The following is an 18,217-nucleotide window of genomic DNA, read 5'->3' as shown; positions in this document are numbered from 1 at the left end:
TTAAATATTTGTTTCTTGGCTGACTTAGATTGCTTGAGGAGAGGGTTGGGCCTAATAAAAGGAAAAAATTTATTGTTCATAAAGGTGATTTTAATACTCTATCCACCCTATTAAAGAAGGCGAAGTATCCCTACATCTCTCTAAGCTCGAGCAGAACAGCCATTGATTGGTCTTTCATATTTAAGCAGGATCTAGTTTGGAAACCAAGGCTTACACTGAATGTCCTCTCTGGAGAGCTCTTTCTCTTTTGACAGGATTTGTTCTTAGAATGTGTTCTGTTAATAAATCAATTCATTTCCTATCTGTAGCTTGCCAAGGGAATTGTCTTTCTTGGTAGATGGCTTTGAGGGCACAGAAGAGATTGTTATTCTTTTTTCCTTAGTTAGCATATGGGCTACTTTTGACTATCTGTCTTTTATTTATTTATTTAGGAACCTAAATTCCAAGGTGGAAAGGAGTCAGAGCTGCAGTGACACAGCTCAGGACAGAGCGAAGAGCAGACTCAGAGCAGCCCCAACCAGCAAAACCAAGGTACATCTCAGACACAGGCTTCTGGAGCTCTCTACTTCCATCCTGTAGCTCCCCACATGGCCACGACAGAAACTATTGCACACGCTATTTGAGTAGGCTTCACATCCAATGTGGGGCTTGAACTCATGACCCTGAGATCAAGAGTCACGTGCTCTTGAGCCAGCCAGGTACCCCAGAAACTATTCCAGACAAGCAGAGGCAGAATGGGTCCTGGGTATACTAATTATGTTGGAGAAGTTTGCGAATAGATGGAAAGGAAGAGAGTTTGCATTGAATTAGTAGCCAGAAGGGTAGAATGAGGGCCAGTAGAAAAACTTTTTTAAAAGTTCTAGATGAGGTTTTTTTTTCCCCTGTAGGTTTTCAATTTTATTAATTGTTTCAAGTGTGTAGGAATTTCTGCAAATGGTGCATATTCTAGGTTAGGGATTTTCCCCATTTCTTAGGCTCACATCACCCTCCATCCCTTTTCTTACCCTTCCCCCACTGCCCTTCTACCATCATAAAAGAGTTATGAAGAAAAAAATATATACGCATGTATGTATAATCTTTTTAACTTCTTTTAGGTCACAGCTATAACCCCAGCCTCCAACCCCATCATTGGTGTCCTCTTGTCCACTCAGAACAACCGCTGCCTCTCAGCCCCTGACTTAACCGTCGAGAAGCGTCTACCCTTCAGCTCCCTCTCATCCTTGACTTCCCTGCATAAGCCCGAGCGCTCCATCAGTCCTGAGAGCAATGACAGCATCTCCGAAGAACTAAACCATTTCAAGCCCATTGTCTGCTCACCATGTACTCCTCCCAAGAGACTCCCTGATGGCCGAGTGCTAAGTCCCCTCATCATCAAATCAACACCCCGCAACCTAAACAGAAGCCTGCAGAAGCAGACTTCTTATGAGGCTAGTCCAAGGATCCTCAAGAAGTGGGAACAGATCTTTCAGGAGCGGCAGATCAAAAAGACCCTTTCGAAAGCCACCCTCACCTCCCTGGCTCCAGAAACAGGGGAAGACTCACTGGTCGCTGAAGTTATCCATTCTAACAAGGAGAAGCCACCTCAGGCTTTAAATACAAGACTGGCCAGTGGGCAAGTACTCCCTGAGTGTGTAGGACCCACCCTCACTGACCTTGATTTTTTCCCCTCCGTTAGCCAAACAAAAGTGGAACAGGGCAGCGATAGTAAAAGGAGCTCTGAGATCCCGTTGGAAACCTGCTGTTCCTCAGAACTTAGAGTGGGAGCCAGTGGTACTTTGGAGACGGAGCAGAGTGAAGGGCCGGGGCCAACCCCAGATGCCAAGTTAGACAAAACCTGTGTAAGCGCAACCATGAAAATCTCGGCAGCTCATTCAGCGCTACCCAAAAATAGTGTTCTGGGTGGGGTCCTCAAAACAAAGAAGCAGCTGAAGACAGCGAATCATTTTGATCTGCCTAATGGTGTGCTGGCAGACAGCCGAGCTGAGGAGCCTCTTCCTTCCTTGCGTCGGGGCCGGAAAAGACACTGTAAGACCAAGCACTTGGAACAAAATGGCTCCCTTAAGAAACTGCGACAGAGCGGTGGTGAGGTGGTCCTGGCCCCGGCAGAGCCGGTGCTGCGGGAGATGGAGCAGAAACTGCAGCAAGAGGAAGAGGACCGGCGGCTGGCTCTGCAGCTGCAGCGCATGTTTGACAACGAGAGGCGGACTGTGAGTCGGCGAAAAGGAACCGTGGATCAGTATCTCTTACGGTCCAGCAACGTGGCCGGGGCCAAGTAGCACCTAATGAACAGTGTTACCTATTTTTAAGAGGTCTTTGGGCTTGATCATTTATCCTGAAGAGCTGAGTGTTCTCACTTTGGGTTTCTTTCAATGGCAAAACACTGTCTGATACAGTTCTGGGAGGTTCCGGGGCCTTCGTAGTCCATGTCCAAGGGAACTGTGTCTCTGCCTCCCTGCGACCGAGGCCAGAAGCACTCCTCACCCCAAAGTGACCTGTCCCTGAGGGCTCCTGGGCCAAATCGGGCAGCACCCACTTGGAATGAGATTCAGGAGCACAGTGGCCAGAGTTACAAATGGTAGAGGAATGAGGGGGGATACCTTCTTAAACCGACAGACCTCCTGACTTCTTTCAACAGGGTGTTATTTTAAATCAGCCTTGCAGATAAACATTACTTCCATCTGTGTCGTAGAAGTGGATCTGCATTTTGGCAGATTCCAGAATGATTATGTTCCCCCTTCTCCTTATCCATGCCACAAGTAAATGTACCTACTGAAATTGGTTGAGTTTTTCCCTTCTACAAAAGTTAATTTACCTTCCCTGTTTAAAAAGTAACGTTTGAGTAATGCTATATAGTTGACAGACCACATTGAGTCACTGTTGGATTTGGTCTTCTCAGGAGTGCTAACGTGTAAGCGGTGTGAGCCCCATTTTAGATGATGGAGCTGCAGGGCACGTGTTCAGATTCTCTCATTTACTAGTTGGAACATCCCAGACTGACTGTTGGGTCTCCCGACAAGAAATCCCATAGATTTTCCACACTGACAGGTTGCTGTAATGGATTGTGACCCAAGGAGCCTAGGGAAGCTGGCTGGGCATGTGAATACTGATTGTGCAAAATCCATAGGCAGATCGTTGAGATTGACGGGAAGTACAAACACATATTATGCAGTTATCTTCCCTTCTCCCGGCACAGTTTACCTTTTTGTTTTCTTGGGGGTGGGGCGGGGGAGACAAAATACACCCTGTGAGACAAAGTACAGTTGAGCTTCCTTACTACTCTCTACGTGTCCAAGAGTTATCTGCAATGTTGATCTAAAATCCAAAACAATTGCCCAGAAGTCAGGTAAGAGCAATGCTGAAACTCCATACTATGGAAACAAGGTATCTAGCTGGATGCAGCTGGTAAATTCAGTCCCATGGACCTTTGGGGTTTATTTTCCTTAGCAGCTGACACCATGTGTCTTTTGCATCCCTGGTGGTGCTTGGTGCTTCTGCCCATCTGGGCTCATTGAGAATAGGGATTAAGATATGATTTTAGGGAATCTCAGATGGGCTGGCGTTCCCTGTGCATGTATGAGCTGTTACTATAAAGTCATGTGACTGGCATTTTAACAAAGGCTTTAGAGCTTCTATATCCCAGTGTATGTTGTCTCCCTTGAGTGGCCCAGCAAGATACCACATAGTTTTCTAATGATGTTGCCATTGGCAAAAACATTTCTGGAACTCTCCTCAAAGTCTAGAAACGTCTAGAAATATAGACTCCTAAAATGTTAGAATTGGAAGGGATCTTAAAGGTCATCTATTCCAACCTCCTCCTCTTACTGAGGCAGAAGCTAAGATTTGGAATGGTGACTCACTGATTACTAGGGATTTACTACATCACCTTCTTTTGATTCCTCCTGGGAGATTTGCCCCTTCTTCTCTGGACAAATCTTTAATCTTTTGTGGTTATAGAAGGGAGAATTTTAAGTTTGAAACTAGTCAGAGGCTATTTGAAGCCTCTGGAAGAGAAGGTAGGTCAAGAGGGTTTGGAGTCATAGATGAGGTACAGCCATAAAGCAGCTATTTTCTTCTGCTCCTAAACAGTTCCCAGAGAGACGTTCCAGAGATGTCTTAAGCATTCTGGTCATCATGGAGATATGTGGAGGCTCCTCAGTGACTACGTTGGTGGGAGTGTCACTCGAATGTATGTGTTCTGTGTGTCTGTGTGCGTGCACACATGCAAATGTATGTTTAAACATGCACCAATCTCATTACTTTATATTCACACCACTTCAGTTCTAGGCCCTGCCAGCAACATATGTCTCCAAAGGCTGCTGGAGGGTTGGTACCCAAGACAGAAGAGCTGGTGCTGGTGCTGGTCTGCGGAGTAAGAGGAGGGTGACTTAATGCCCTTAGAGAAATTATCAGTTCCTGCCATTTCACACAGTTCCCCTTGGTTCGGAGTACATAATATCGGAAGGCTAGTCTCAGTAGTAGCAAAGACACTTATTTTTCCACTTGCCACCTTTTTCTATATCTCCAGTAATTTGAAAAACATTTTGATTGGAACTGATTTTTGTTTTTGGAAAAAAGATAAATATTTTTAATAGAAAAAGATATATATTTTAAATATTTCCCCCAAAGTACTACTTTCATTTTAAGAAATTGCATAGCAGTAGCAACAAATTTTAGTTTCAGGTGCAGAGTGAAAAGCTACTTCCTGTTAAGTGAACATTCCAGACGCTGGATCCAACTTACTGACTTTCCCCTTTGCACCTACTGTTGTGCCTGGAATGGTATCAACAATTGTTGTTTTCCAAACTTCCAGCTGAGCAGTAGCCCTTCACACAGAGGCAAAGTGGTTTAGGTTAAGGAGCGACAAGGCTTCACCTCTGATCTGCTCGGCTTTGGAGGAGGAAAAAACCACTAAGGTATTATCTGTATTTTAAAATGCTTCCCTTACTTAACTAAAACCTGAACACTTTTTGCTTCTGAAAGAATTCTGTGTCCTGTTGCTCGCTTGCTTGCTTGTGAAGTTTGTCACAAATGGGGTTGTCAATGTGAATTATTTGGAGACGGAGAAAGACAAGAAAAGGAAAATAGAGCGATGGGAGGGTTTGTAGGCTAGAATGAGAGAAATACCATTTCACAAAACAAACATTTCTCATGAATCATTGGAATCTGATTCACCCTAAAAATTTCCCATGCCCTACTAACTCTGTTCTTTGTGTATATGCATTCTGTGTTTTTTATTAAAGGGGAAGTTCTGAGAGGTTGGAGGATCAAGGTCATTCTGATGGGAAGTCCAAGAAATGCGGTGCCCTGGGAAGGGGGAGCTCAGCCCTTTTCCATAGAGTGGGAGAGACACTTTGGGAACATGCTCATGACCCGTTGATTGTATCTGCTGGAAGAAGTCATCTGGGCCTGTTGGGTTGGTGTCAAATCAGGCGATTAAGCATCCAGCCCTTGGCCCCTTTCGTATAATTGCCTCTTTTTAAAAGGTTAATTCGCCTTGGCTGAAGCTTCCCAGGAAAACCCTTTGTAAGTGGCTTCATTTATTTTTTTAATTTAATTTTTAGACTTTTGTCTAGAGGAAGAACTGGTGATGAATGCCTTCTGTTTTTGTTTTTTTTTCTCATTTTTCCTAAAAGAAAAAAATGCCCTTAAGGATTAAAGCTGCTTAATTAATTGCTGTCTGATTACAAAGTGACAAACTAAGGTGGGAAACCGCCACTGTGCTTGACTGGTGAAGCTGATGACCGAAGGCTGTGCCGTTCATTCTTTCTGTTCCATTCAGACATTCCTGAGCTTCGTTCGAACTTGTGCCAACCCTGTGCTGGGTCATGGAGATACAAGGATGGAAAGGACAGTCCCTGCTCCTAAGAAGCTCAGCCTCTAATGGAATGTATTTGAAGGTATATGTGGCTGGAGAGTTTGTTCATGCTCGTGTGAAAGGCCACTTCTTCATAGTGATGATCTTGGATGGAGTCATTTGAGATACTGTCCAGCACCTGGCAGGCTGCACTGAACATTTTAGACACCCCCATCAGTATTTCTCAATTTGATTGCAACACTGCTTTCCATTTCCTAAGTAATTTTATCAGAGGAGAATGAATTTTCTCCTCCAGTGATACAGGACAATAATTTCTCTTCAGGAGCTGCTTTTACTAAGCTCCAGGAAATGAGGCAGGGTGTGGATCATTGACATGGTCAGAGGAGGCCCACATCCCACCTTACTGATCTCCTAACCTCTCTCCCAACCAGACCTCTCACCAGAGCTGGCAGCAACTTTGGATTCCTTTCCTTTTTCCTGCCTGGCTTTTCATTGAGATGGAAAGCCAACAGGAGAGGAAGGAAAGAAAAACTGAAGGCTGGATTATAATCATAAAATGCTGTAGCTGGAAAGGGCATGGAAATAACTCAGATCAAACTCACCCACCTGCTTCCCCTTTTTTTTTCTAATAAGGAACTTGAGGTCCAGTGCTTTATGCCCTGTTGACACTGTAGTTTCCTAGGATCTAAATAGTCTTTTTAAGTTACACACACACACAATTTGCTAACGAGGAGGACACCCAAATGATATAGGAAGCTTTTTGTTTTAATAGCTTTTTTCTTCTAAAATTTTTCAGAATTAAAATATGCCTCTGTCCCCTGAACACATACCCAGATAGGGGAAACCCCATAATGTGACTAATGTGAATATGGAATCTTGGGAAGTGATATATTTTGATTGGAATAGTCATCATTTTAACCACCAAGGGTTAAAACCATGCCAGCCCTTCATTTTTCTTTGAAAAAATCAAGAACTCCTTAGGGACTTAAATCTTTCTCAGCCAGCCTTTTCCCCCATCAACCAAAAGAGTGGTATTCAGCCTGGTTTTTAGAAGTGAACATAGTTGCTTATAAATTCTTGTGAGTTAGTGACAAAGCAGGTATGTTTTTTTGGGTCAGGGAGATTCTAGGGAAAGCTGCTGTTGAATAGATTTTGCTCCAAAGATGATATAGAAAATGCATCTTTACACGTGATTGTTACCCACTGTAGCTTTCTGAAGAAGATCATTCTATAGGAAAAAGAGACCTAAGCAGAGGTCACAACCAGTTTAGAGATCGGTTAAATTGGATGAAGAAAAAGTGCCAAGACTGAATGTGCACATTGTTCTATGTATTATCAGTATTTTTATTCTTCCTAAGAAAAATATTTACACACTTTGTGAGTAAATGCTTCCTTAATGTCTTGTTAATAAGCGTGGCAGGCTCCCTCTCTACCTTTTCTGGTGTCTTAAATCGACTGGTTGGACAGAGCTGAGCTAAGGCCAGGCTTATTCATCTTCCTTCCCTCTCATTTAATAAGAGGTAAAAACGGGCAATGCACTCCTCAAAGATTAAATTATTAAAGCTCAAGAGAAGCTTTTGGGCCCTGGGTCTGGCCCTTAGCCTGCAGCAGAACACTTCAATTCCTAAGGAGAGAATGTATAACTTTGTGAGGGAAAAAAATTATCTTAAATGCCATCTAATGGTTTTATTGTTACTCTCAATTTGTACAGACACTGTTGTCCTTAGGGCCCTTCCCCTTCCCACCTACAAACAGAAAATGGGATGCATATTGGTTTTCTACCTGCTGTCTTCACTGGAATTGGAGAAGGGGCCTGGATCCTTGTGGACCGCCACTGCGGGCTGCCTCCTCTCCAGCTCATCGTAAAGAGCATTTTGACAAAGACTCAGAACAGGGCATGCCTGGTCAGGGATGCTTCTGCCCACAAAGAAATGGCACAGAATCAAATGGGGTGATGTGTTGTTTATTTAAACAGTACCAGGGTGCATTCTTCAGTGTGTGTTTGCCTGCTTAAGGAGAGGCCCAAGTTGAGAATACAGTAAAGCAAACTCATGAAAGTGAATGTTCTGTTTCTAGTTAAAGTTTTAACCTCTAGCGTGTAATCTCAGACAAATCTGGGCTAATAGACTATGTGTGTTTGACTTTTGGTGCTATCTTTGCTCTGGGAGATGCCCCACACTGGAATGTCTCACTTTGGCATTCAGACTGGGATGGGAGAAATTAGGAGGCGAGATGGGGTTTCCATGGCATGCTGCTGGAGCATGAGTTTGGAGTTATTTCCAATGTATAACTGTCATTCTCCTATTCAACCATTCTTACTCCTAATGAAGGCACAAGAGTCTGAGTAAAGAACAGATGTACAGGATGACACTGTCCTTGCATACTGGGGCAGTACCCCAAACATCTGATTTTAAAATCAGCTTTGGAAGCAGAAATTCATCAAAATACCCTTGGTGCCAGTTTCTCATCAAACACAGAACAAACGTATGCCTGTTTCATCTAAACTTGTAACGCCAACTTGAAGGACTGATGTAAGAAATGCCATACATGGTAAACCAGCACGTAAGGGTCCTTTGAAATCTGGCCCAGACTCTTCCAAAAGAGAGTATTTGAAATGATTTGCAAGAAACAAGGCAGCTGCTTGGAGGTAGAAGAATGGAATTTGTCCCTTGGCCCTTAACAGGAAATGTACTACATATCACGCTCATGGATTCCCTGATAGCCCGGTCTGGTGAAAGGATGGGAGACTCTGGCCCTAACATAGCCTGGAAGCTGGGTCTTCTGACTCCAAGGCCACTGATTATTCAATCTTTTCCTGTTGCCCTGGCTTAATCAACTGAGGGTAGTGCCATCCTCCGCCACTGGTCTTGGCTAACCCTAGGGTTCCAGCTGCTTTCTGGGTTGGAGCTTCTGGACTTGGGCCTGCCAGGGCCAGAGAAATCAGTCTTCCCTCTGCACCCACTGTAGGGGTGGGAGGTATCCTACAGTAGCAAGGATTGTGAGTCTGTATCTAAATCAGTTCGCTTTCCTGTGGCCACATCCAGCTCCAGGTAGTTACTGGCCATCTTGGATAAGTGACGAGGAGAACAGGCTGGGCCTACCTAGTTTTGGAGAATTAGTGGTAGGAGAAATGATTTCTTCTGGTTTGCTCTTGTTAGAAGTTTGGAGAAGGCTCAGAAGAGTGTGGCAGCCAGCTCCCATCTGCTTATGGCAAAGGAAGGGGGCTCTGGGTGAAAGCAGCCCAGGGGGTTGAATCATCTAGCAGCAGATCAGATGTGCCAGGGAGAGTGTGCTGGTAACAGGGAGTGTTGGTGCCACCCAAAAGGCTTCCTTGATTAGTTATGGATTCCTGTTCATTTGACAATTCTAGTCAGAGGCTTTACTCATTGAGACAACTAGTTCACATCTCTTCAAAAGAAGTCAAAACTCAGGAAACCAAGCAACTGAAGTCTGCTCACTTGGACACAACTGGTAGACGATTGTATGGCTTCCAGAGATGCAGCAATTCACCTGCACGGGAGGCTGAGTAGACCGTGTGATACGCTGCCTCTCATACCTAAAACAGGCACTAGGAGAGGCAACTAATTTATTCAGATGGTATCCTATGTGGAAAAACAGTTCACGAGCGTTTGACCTGGATAGGTGAAGCCTCTTCAGGATGCTCTCACATTGGTGAAGGGCTCTGGCCTGGCTGGGCAGAGAGAGCAGATATATGCCTGGCTAAAAATCAGAGCTAGGAGCCCCGGGGGACTTCGGCCACAGCTTAGCTCAGTGGTTAGAACTGTCAGATAGCTTTCCCAACAAAGGAAGCGACAGCCTTTGGAGGGAGTTAGTTCCCCATCACTAGGGGTGCAGGAAGGAGCTGAACAATCTGTTAGGGGGACCGCAAGATGCTTCCTGTCTTGAGGCTGGGTAGGACGTTCCTAGGAGCCTTTCAAGCCTGAGGGCCTATGGTTTGATAGTGTTTCTGGCTGAAAGATGCAATCCGTTTCTCTAGAACTGGAACCTAGCAAGGCTTACAGTGTAAATGTTGGGGTAGAGTATCCTTCCTAACTTTAGGGGAAGGGGATTTGGGCCCCAGGAGACCCAAGGCAGCGAGTTAGCAACACACTCTGCAGGTGAGTGCCACCGTGGGTGACCCTGTATTACATGTATCTGTCCAGGTGCCTGTATCAAGTGTGACGTAACGCCCTCTGTAACTAGATATGTGTACGTGACTGTGTGACTTTCGTGAACGCGGATGTATGCATCTGGTATGACCACAGCTAGGTGTAATTGTGTAACTGGCCATGTGTGTGAGTGAGACTGTGTGGCCAAGTATGATAGTAAAGCTATTTCTGTGTCCTAACAGTCTCACAGTCAGAATATAGCAGACACTCCACCACGCGTCTGTCAGACCTGTGGCGGCAAGACAAGATTAGATCTCAATAATCACCTTACCTGCAACTGGAGTTGTAGGAGTTTGTGCCTTGCTGAGGAGCCTTAATCCTCGTGCCACCAATTCCTGGACCCTGGGACCTACATGCCTGCTCCCCAGGTCTGAATTGTAGGTACCCTCAGGAGAGTAGCCTTAGCAGCAAAGGCTGCTCAGGAGACCAGTCACACTCGGTGTCCATTCCCAAATGCACATCTCTGGAGTTCAGTGCCAGTGGCCTTCGCTAGATCCACCTGTGGAGCAGATGGTGACTCCTGGGCACTCAGAAGAATGGGGCAGCCCCACAGGCTGCTGTGGCCAGAACCAGTTTACTTACTGTGAGCCCAGGCTGACTCTGCACGGCCCCAGGATCTGTTTTAGAGCCACAGTGTTTGCATATGGGACTTTAGCTCGTGTCCTGGATGAGAGGACCTTAGGAAATTCCATGTAAGTCCTGCCCTCAGCCTGTCCCAACTTTGTGGCCATGACCATCCAATAAGGGAATTCCCAACCCCCTTCCCCTTCCTCTCCATTTGCCCTCAAAATTGAAAAAAGCTGCCCCATAAAAAAGCACTCCACCATGGCCCCATGGTGGGCCTGGAGGGGGCCTGGAGGCCTCAGTTTTGCCCCCTACCCCAGCAACACACATACACTTTGTTGGCTGTGGATGGGTTAGTTAACTTCTCTGAGCCTCGGAGTCCGTGCTGCTGCTCTGGTCCATCAGCCCCCTTGTTTTTTCAGCCCACTGCCGATCGCAGCTCTGTTGGAGATGTGCGACTCAAGCAGGTTTCCTAAAGGATGCGTGTGTCAGCCGGGTGCTCCTCCAGCGTGGCAGCCTGACCATCTACAAGAAAGCACGCGGACTACCTTGCTCTGTGCACCCACTCTTTATTGCTGCTGGGCCAGGCGCTGGGTCCTGCCTGGCCCGGGGAGGGGAGGTCCTCACCAGTTAGTTCCCCACTCTCTGTGGCCAGCGAGCGAGGCCAAACCAAGGTTTGAGGCCTGCACCCGGCGCACCCAGCCCCAAGGCGCGGTCCAGGGTGCGGAGCCCTCAGGGAGGGTATGGGGCACAGGCTGGGCACTGCCCCGTGCGCAGCCCTTAGTCTTTTGAGTCACTGGCCGTGGGACCCTGGCAGAACTCATCCATGAACTTGAGGAAGCGGCCAAACCTAGGCTGGCCCTCGCTCAGTGCTGGGTGGCCTGGGGGTGGCGCTGTGGCCCTGAACACTGTCCGCAGTGAGCAGCGCACCAGCTGCCGGTAGCGTGCCCGAAACTCCTTCAGCAGCCTCTTGGCCTCCAGGTATTGCTTCTGGTTCACCAGCCTCTGCTCAGTCCGCTGGCGCAGGACAGCTCCTGCAGGGAGAGAAGCCAGAGGGACACCAAACTCGCTCTGGGTCCCAGCTAGCCCGAAGCAGTGGAGACTGCGTCCAGAGCCCCCCCACCCCGGAGAGTGGGACGGTGTGAGAGGAGGATGCTACGGGGACTGAAAATGGCCTCCCCAGCTTGGGGCATTAGGCAGCCAGTGACGTCCCCTCTGAATTCTACCTCAAGCCTTAGTTCTGGCCTGTAACGTGCTGTGTGACTCCAGGCCCCAGCTTCTCCATCTGCACATGGGGAAGGGCCGGGGCAGATGCTAAGGGCCCTTCCTGCTCTGACATGTCCATGCCGGCTGCCTCCCACCAGCAGATGAGTAAACTTCTGGCCACTGAGGATGGGGACCGGGTGGGCACAGCTATACCTAGTGGAGCCTCTGTAATATTCCGGGGATCCCGCATGCGAATGAGAATGTCATCCAACAGCTGGGCTCGAGTCTTCCGTGGGGGTGGAATGGCGATCCTCTGGGCCTAACATAAGGTAAGAGGAACGTGTCACCACAGTCCAGTGCTCCGCCTCTCCTGGCCTCATCCCCTCATGCAGATGCAGCAACAAGCAGGAGGGCACCTGGGGGCACTGGGAAAGCACAGCCCTCAGAAGGTCCTGAGGTGACAGCCACGTGTCTAACTGGGGGTCCTGAGGAGCCACTGGCACACACAACAAGGTGGTGGTTACGCATTTACCCGTTTCTCCTTGGGAACGTAGCGTTTCTGAAGAGTGTCAAGTCTGGGCTTGGAGGAGCGGAACAGCAGCGGGTGCTTCAGCACGTACTGCAGGGCCTGTGTGTTCTTCTGGATTCCTAAGGCAAAAAGGCATGGTTGGGTCAAGGCACTCCTCCTCCACCTACCGAATGCCTCCTCCAACTTCTTCATTCCCCAGTCTCACAGCAGCCCTGGGTGGAAGGATTGGAGAGGCCCCAAGAACACACTGCTTCATCTCTCCCTGATCTGCAGTGCCCGGACCTCCTCCATCCATTCCCTGAATAACTGTCCCCTGTGTGCACAGATCCTCATGGAAAAGTAGCACTGGCATGGAGAGAAGGAATGACCCTGACATAACCTCGTTAAACACAGTGGGTTATGCCATAGGGACTGGCACCCAAGAGAGCACACAGTCAAGTGCTAGTTCCTCTGAGAGCACAACTACTACTAACACATCAGTGTGAAATAAGGGGCTCCGAGGGAGCACTACCCCCTTGCCTCAAGTCACATAGAGAGGATTTTGGATGTTCAATTTGGGACTCAGCTAGGCTGGGAAGGAACTCAGGAATCTGGCCAGTCTGGGTGTCTGTTCATCAAACCCTTCCTGGAGACACTTCTCCAACCAGAGCAGCTGGGCCTGGACTGGCTGGAATTTTGGAAGAGCTGTGGCTCCTGAAAATCCAATGAAGGCCCAGGCCAGGGGTCTTGATATGTAAGGCTCCAAACCAGGATATCCTCAGGGGCCCTTTGACAGACACGGAGAGGACAGCATCCCGGGCAAAGTTAGCTTTGCCCCAACTTGCTCCAGGCTGCAGAGAGGGCCCCTTGCCCTGGAGCCATTCTCCTCACATACCCTTTGGCTCAATAAAGGCTGGATCAGGCTTGGCCGTCAGCAGCTCCTCATAGCCACGATACTTGCTGGGGAGGGAGGCAGATGGGAGCTTCCTCCAAGCCCTCTTTACCTCTCTGGGGGCTGTGCGGGGTGGTCTTTGCTCTTCCTCCTCCTTCACGGCTGAATCATCCTTCTGGTGGATGGAGGAAGGCAACCCACTCACCTGTGACCAAAAGAAAAACGTACTCATTCATTCCATTAACAGACGCCGGCATTAGCTCTGTGCGAGTCCCCATGCTGGGCCCCGTTAAGGGCAAGAACCAAGACTGGGGTGAGAGCAGGCAGATACGAAAGCAGGCAATGATCATGCACCTTGGTAAGTGCAGTAGGAGAATGGAGCACAAAGGTTCTGGGGGAGCCCGCAGGAAGCCCTAACCCCGTCTGGGGTGGGGGGTGACTGGGAAGCTCCCTGGAAGAAGAGATGCCTTAACCTGCGCTAAGTCTTGAAGAAGCAGGAGAGCCATCCCCAGGCAGGGTGGGGAGAGGGGTGAGCTACAGGTGATGAGGAGAGAGGGCTGTTGTAGGCAAGGAATAGCGGGGGCCGAGACCCACAGATAAGACGCTGTAAGGTGTATTTGGGGGAGCTCCATATTGGTATTGTTGGGGTTACTGTGAAGAGATGGGCAACTGGAGCAATAAGCAGGCCTCGGATCAAGAAGGACTTTTAAAAGCCAACCTGAGGGGGTTTGTTTTTTCTATTTTTAAAAAATGTTTATTTCGAGAGAGAGAGCTTACAATCAGGGGAGAGGCAGGGAGAGAGGGGACAGAGAATCCGAAGCGAGTTCCATGCTGACAGCAGAGAGGCTGATGTGGGGCTCAAACCCAGGAACCATGAGATCGTGACCTGAGCCGAAGTCGGATGCTTACGTGACTGAGCCACCCAGGCGCCCCTTGTTTTTGTTTTTATTTTCTTTATCCTCACTATGGCAAGCCACAAAAGAGTTTTAAGGGAGTGAGGGAACATTATCTGAACTCCCATTTTTAGCCTAACCTAATGGTTTTATAAGAAACATATTAATGAAACCTGTATTTAATGTTGGGATATAGTTTATGCCCTTCATTAAAGCCTGTGGCTGAAAAGAAATAGAAAATCTGAACAGACCTGTAACAAGTAGAGACTGAATTAGTAATTGAAACAATTACCACAAAGAAAAGCCAAGGACCAGATGTCTTCACTAGTGAATTCTACCAAACATTTGTTTGTTTTTTTTTTAATTTGAGAGAGAGAAAGAGAGAGGAGAGCGCACACACGAATGAGGGAAGCATAGAGGGAGAGAGAGAATCTCCACTCAGAGCCTGACACAGGGCTCCATCCCATGACCCTGGGATCGTGACCTGAGCCAAAATCAAGAACTGGACACTTAACCGACTGAGCCACCCAGGCGCTCCTATGCCAAACATTTAAAGAATTAACACCAATCCTTCACAAACTCTTACAAAAATTAGGAGAAAGGGGAATACTCCCAGCTTATTCTCTGAGGTCAATATAACCCCAAAACCAAAACTAAGGAAAGACATCACAAAAGGACGATAGAAACCAACATTCCTATGAATGTAACACAAAAATCTTCAAAAAATACTAGCAACCCAAATTGGCAACATATAAAAAAGGACTATATGCCATGATCAAGTGGTATTTACCCCTGGTTTACAAGGGTTAGGCAAATGGAAATCAATTAATGTTATTCACCATTTCAATAGATAAAGGACAAAACCCACACAATCATTTCAATAGACAGAAAAAGCATTTGGTAAAATCTAATGCCCCTTTGTGATTAAAAAAACAAAAACAAAACACTCAATAAACTATGAAGAGAACGAAGCTTCCTCAGTCTGATAAAGGACATTTATGAAAATCCCACAACTAACATCAGAATTAATGGTGAAAGACTGAAAACTTTTCCCCTTAAAATCAGGAATAAGACCTGTCTGCTCTTGCCACTTCTATTCAACACTGCACTGGAGGTCACAGCCTGGGCAATTTGACCAGGAAAATAAAGCCTTTTCAGTCACGGTGACCCACAGTTAATTGTCCTACTTTGGCTCCTAGGAAGCTCAGAATTGCATTTTGCAATATACCTCTGTTAGGAGAGTGGCAGAGCATAATGAGCAGGTTAGAGTGACAGAATTATCCTGGGACTCATTTCCTTTCCTGTCTGTATTTTCCTTTCATCCAACTTTCTCAAGTTCATTTTAAAATATTTATTTATACTCTGCTTTGTTCTAAAAGGTTCTGATACAGTTCATAAAGATACTTTTATATTGTATAAATTTGTGTGTCACTGTAAGTCATCTGTAGAATAAGAGATGGATGTACCACTTGGAAAGATCTGGCAGATTGGAAGGGCAAGACTGGAGGTAGGGAGATGAGCAAAGGCAATGGTACAATAATAAAAGTTCAAGGAGGCCCTGCCAATGCCTCCAGCCTCATATTTCCCTCTTCTTACATGTCACCCTTCTGCTGCCCAGACACTGACCCATTTGTGGTTTCTGCACATGCCATTTTAATTTCTTTCCTCTGCAGCCTGCTTCATGTTGTTTGCTCTGCCCAGAACACCCTTCCTGCCCAGGTTCGCACCTTGTTACTGCCTACTCAGCCTGCAAAGCTCAGCTCGTCGGAACCTCTTTCAGGAGCCCTCCTGGTCTGGGCAGAGGATCCCTCTTGCGTCCAGGCTCCCAGCCCCTGGGTTTTCCTCAGTCTTGGCACTGACAATGCATTGTTCCTACAATCCAACCCCCATCAGACTAAGGACATCTCGAGGATCTGTATCTCAGCAATCTGTATTCCCAGGATTCAGAGACAGTATCAGAAGTGACGTGACTTATGTAGATAGGCAGAGGCAGCAGGAAGCCCTTCTGAAAAACTAGTCAGAACCATGCCCCAGCCAGACCCCAGATGCTGTCTGTGCCACAGGACCATGACCTGTCCCTTTGGGTACCCCCACCGGAGGCCTTGGCTCAGCAGGTCTCCCAGACGAGCCTGCAGGTCTTGCCAGGGGTGCTTCCTTCTGGTTTCCAGACCTGCCCTGTGCTTACTTCCGGCTGCCTGCAGCAACCCAGCTACGCAGTGGTGGTATAGGAGCCTCTGGGAGCTAAGCACAAGACAAGGGCAGGGGTATCCAGGTACCTGGGTCAAGAATATGGACTCTGTGCTCTTGGTGTCCTCATCTGACAGGTGCTCTGGGCTGAGGTGGCCAGGTCTGTTGCTCTGGTGGGACATGGTCTCTTCACTATGCACAGTAGAGTCAGAGCAGATGGGAGGCAGTGGCACAAAGGGCCGGTGGGACAGGGAAAGGCCCTCCAGGCCCTCGATGGGCATCTCTGGCTCCAGAGGACTGCTTCTGGTGGTGGACAGCTCTTTAGTTGGCGCTGCCTCAGACTCTGGCATCTCCTTTGAGGGAGACTTGATTGTGGGCACGGGTAGGTGATGAAGAATCAGAGGCTGCTTTGGCACCTTTGGAACTTGGGTTTTCACCTGTCATGGGAGAAAGGCTGGATTGTTTTGCTTCCTAATCAGAGTCTCTCCTCCTGGACCTCACAAGCCTAAGGCCATTTGGTACAGTGATCAGAGGACTGGGTGAGGGCTCCTAGGGGGAGGGAGAGAGTGAAATCACACTAACTGGGCATCTACAATGTGCCCTATACATGACGGATGTTGCTTTATTTACACCTCAAACTACCCAGTAAATAATTATCTTTATTTTATAAAAGAGGAAACTAGGGCTCAGAGAGGTAAAATGCCTTGTCCAAGGTCACAGAATTATTTGATGGCAGAGCCCGGACTACCTGATTTCCATACTGGGCTCTGGGCTTCATTCTGCATCCCTTATCATATCACTCTGGCTCTCAATAGCCTCATTGTTCTGATCAAGGTTTAACACAGTGCACCTGACCTTCCTCAGGGACTCCTAGGAAAGCCTGTGGGAGATGGTCCTGCACTTTCTGGTAGGCAGCAGCACCAGGCCCCTTTTAGGATGCTGGTTCCCATACCTTAGATGAAGTTTCACAAGGCAAGTCTCTCTCAGGGTTCAGAACTAAGGAAATAACTTCTTTCCTATTGAAATTCTCAGCTTCCTTAATTAGCAAAAGCCAATCGTCTTGGGGGATGAGGATTATAAACTTAGCATCTGGCTCACTCTGCTGGCTGATGGGAACAAGGTAGTCCGATCCTTAGAGGAGGCAACAAACAAGAGGAATATGATGGAAACCTTTTGAATTTCTGTCTATTTCTGGCTTGTAATTTGGCGCTGGTCTAGGGCTCCAGAATAGAGCTTGGCTGGACAGAAGCTGTAGAGGGGGTGGAAAGGGAATAACTATTTAACTTTGGGGTCCAGCAATGCCCAATTCAGCTTTTAGAGCTACAGGAAGGCTAAAGTTCAGGAGGGGAAGCATTTCACAGAAATTTCTGCAATTCTTCAGATGAGGGAGGGAAATGACTTACTTTATGGCATCCCAGAAGGCAAGTCTAAGACCACTGGCTATGGGAGCGGACTGCTCTCAATGTAAGGAAATGCTTCCAGAGGCAGAGGCATAAGATGCATATTCTAGGCTTGGCACAGCCATCCATGACTCCTACAGGTGGCTACTACTTGCATGGATAGTGGCTTGGGGGGTTATAACATTTATTTTTGAAGATTTTATTTTTAAGTAATCTCTAAACCCAACTTGGGGCTTGAACTCACAACTCTTAGTTTTATGCTTTACCAACTGAACCAGCCAGGCAACTCATAACATATTTTTGTATCTGTTGCTTCATCCAGTCCTCTCAGCAGCTCAGAGGCTTAGAGTTGAGAAGATGAAGCTCAGAGAGTGAAGCTCTTGCCCAAGTTCAGGTGGCTGTGGAAAGTGACGAAGCCAGGCTTATCCCTGGGTCTTCAGACTGATTTCTCCCTCACTTCTCCACAGCTCCTTCTCCATGGGGTAGGACTCCATGACATTTACATAGTAGCTTCTACCTACTCTGACACCTGGGTCCCTGTGACCCTAGATGCGTCTGTATGTAACAGACATGGAAAGAAGAC

The 18,217-nt window shown here is 47.4% G+C and overlaps 2 protein-coding genes and 1 long non-coding RNA gene across 7 annotated transcripts in view; 2 read left to right on the top strand and 1 right to left on the bottom strand.

The window, feature by feature from the left end:
• RNF169 (ring finger protein 169) overlaps positions 1-3,257 on the top strand; it is a 99,275-nt gene extending 96,018 nt beyond the window's left edge. For both annotated transcript variants that reach the window (XM_042905079.1, XM_042905080.1), the window contains exons 5-6: positions 432-531; positions 1,095-3,257. In XM_042905079.1, coding sequence (XP_042761013.1) covers positions 432-531; positions 1,095-2,276 — 1,282 coding nt within the window. In that variant the 3' untranslated portion in view covers positions 2,277-3,257. The remainder of the gene's footprint in view (positions 1-431; positions 532-1,094) is intronic.
• A 1,353-nt stretch (positions 3,258-4,610) lies between these two features.
• Positions 4,611-7,872, top strand: LOC122199755. Of its 2 annotated transcripts, none has more exons than XR_006193612.1 (2): positions 4,611-5,523; positions 5,780-7,872. It is a non-coding gene; the product is annotated as an uncharacterized LOC122199755 (long non-coding RNA). The 2 variants fall into 2 exon arrangements; XR_006193611.1 differs by having other exon boundaries at positions 5,634-7,872.
• A 3,228-nt stretch (positions 7,873-11,100) lies between these two features.
• XRRA1 (X-ray radiation resistance associated 1) overlaps positions 11,101-18,217 on the bottom strand; it is a 62,024-nt gene continuing 54,907 nt past the window's right edge. For all 3 annotated transcript variants that reach the window (XM_042905076.1, XM_042905077.1, XM_042905078.1), the window contains 5 exons: positions 16,324-16,671; positions 13,158-13,359; positions 12,287-12,402; positions 11,968-12,073; positions 11,101-11,582 (listed from right to left, as the gene is read on the bottom strand). In XM_042905076.1, the coding sequence (XP_042761010.1) occupies positions 11,329-11,582; positions 11,968-12,073; positions 12,287-12,402; positions 13,158-13,359; positions 16,324-16,671 (1,026 nt within the window). In that variant the 3' untranslated portion in view covers positions 11,101-11,328. The remainder of the gene's footprint in view (positions 11,583-11,967; positions 12,074-12,286; positions 12,403-13,157; positions 13,360-16,323; positions 16,672-18,217) is intronic.

This window comes from Panthera leo, chromosome D1, assembly GCF_018350215.1.
Source record: "Panthera leo isolate Ple1 chromosome D1, P.leo_Ple1_pat1.1, whole genome shotgun sequence".
In the NCBI taxonomy this organism is placed as follows: Eukaryota; Metazoa; Chordata; class Mammalia; order Carnivora; family Felidae; genus Panthera; species Panthera leo.
The sequence above is the reverse complement of the archived record's forward strand: the minus strand, read 5'-3'. Positions and strand labels throughout refer to the sequence as shown.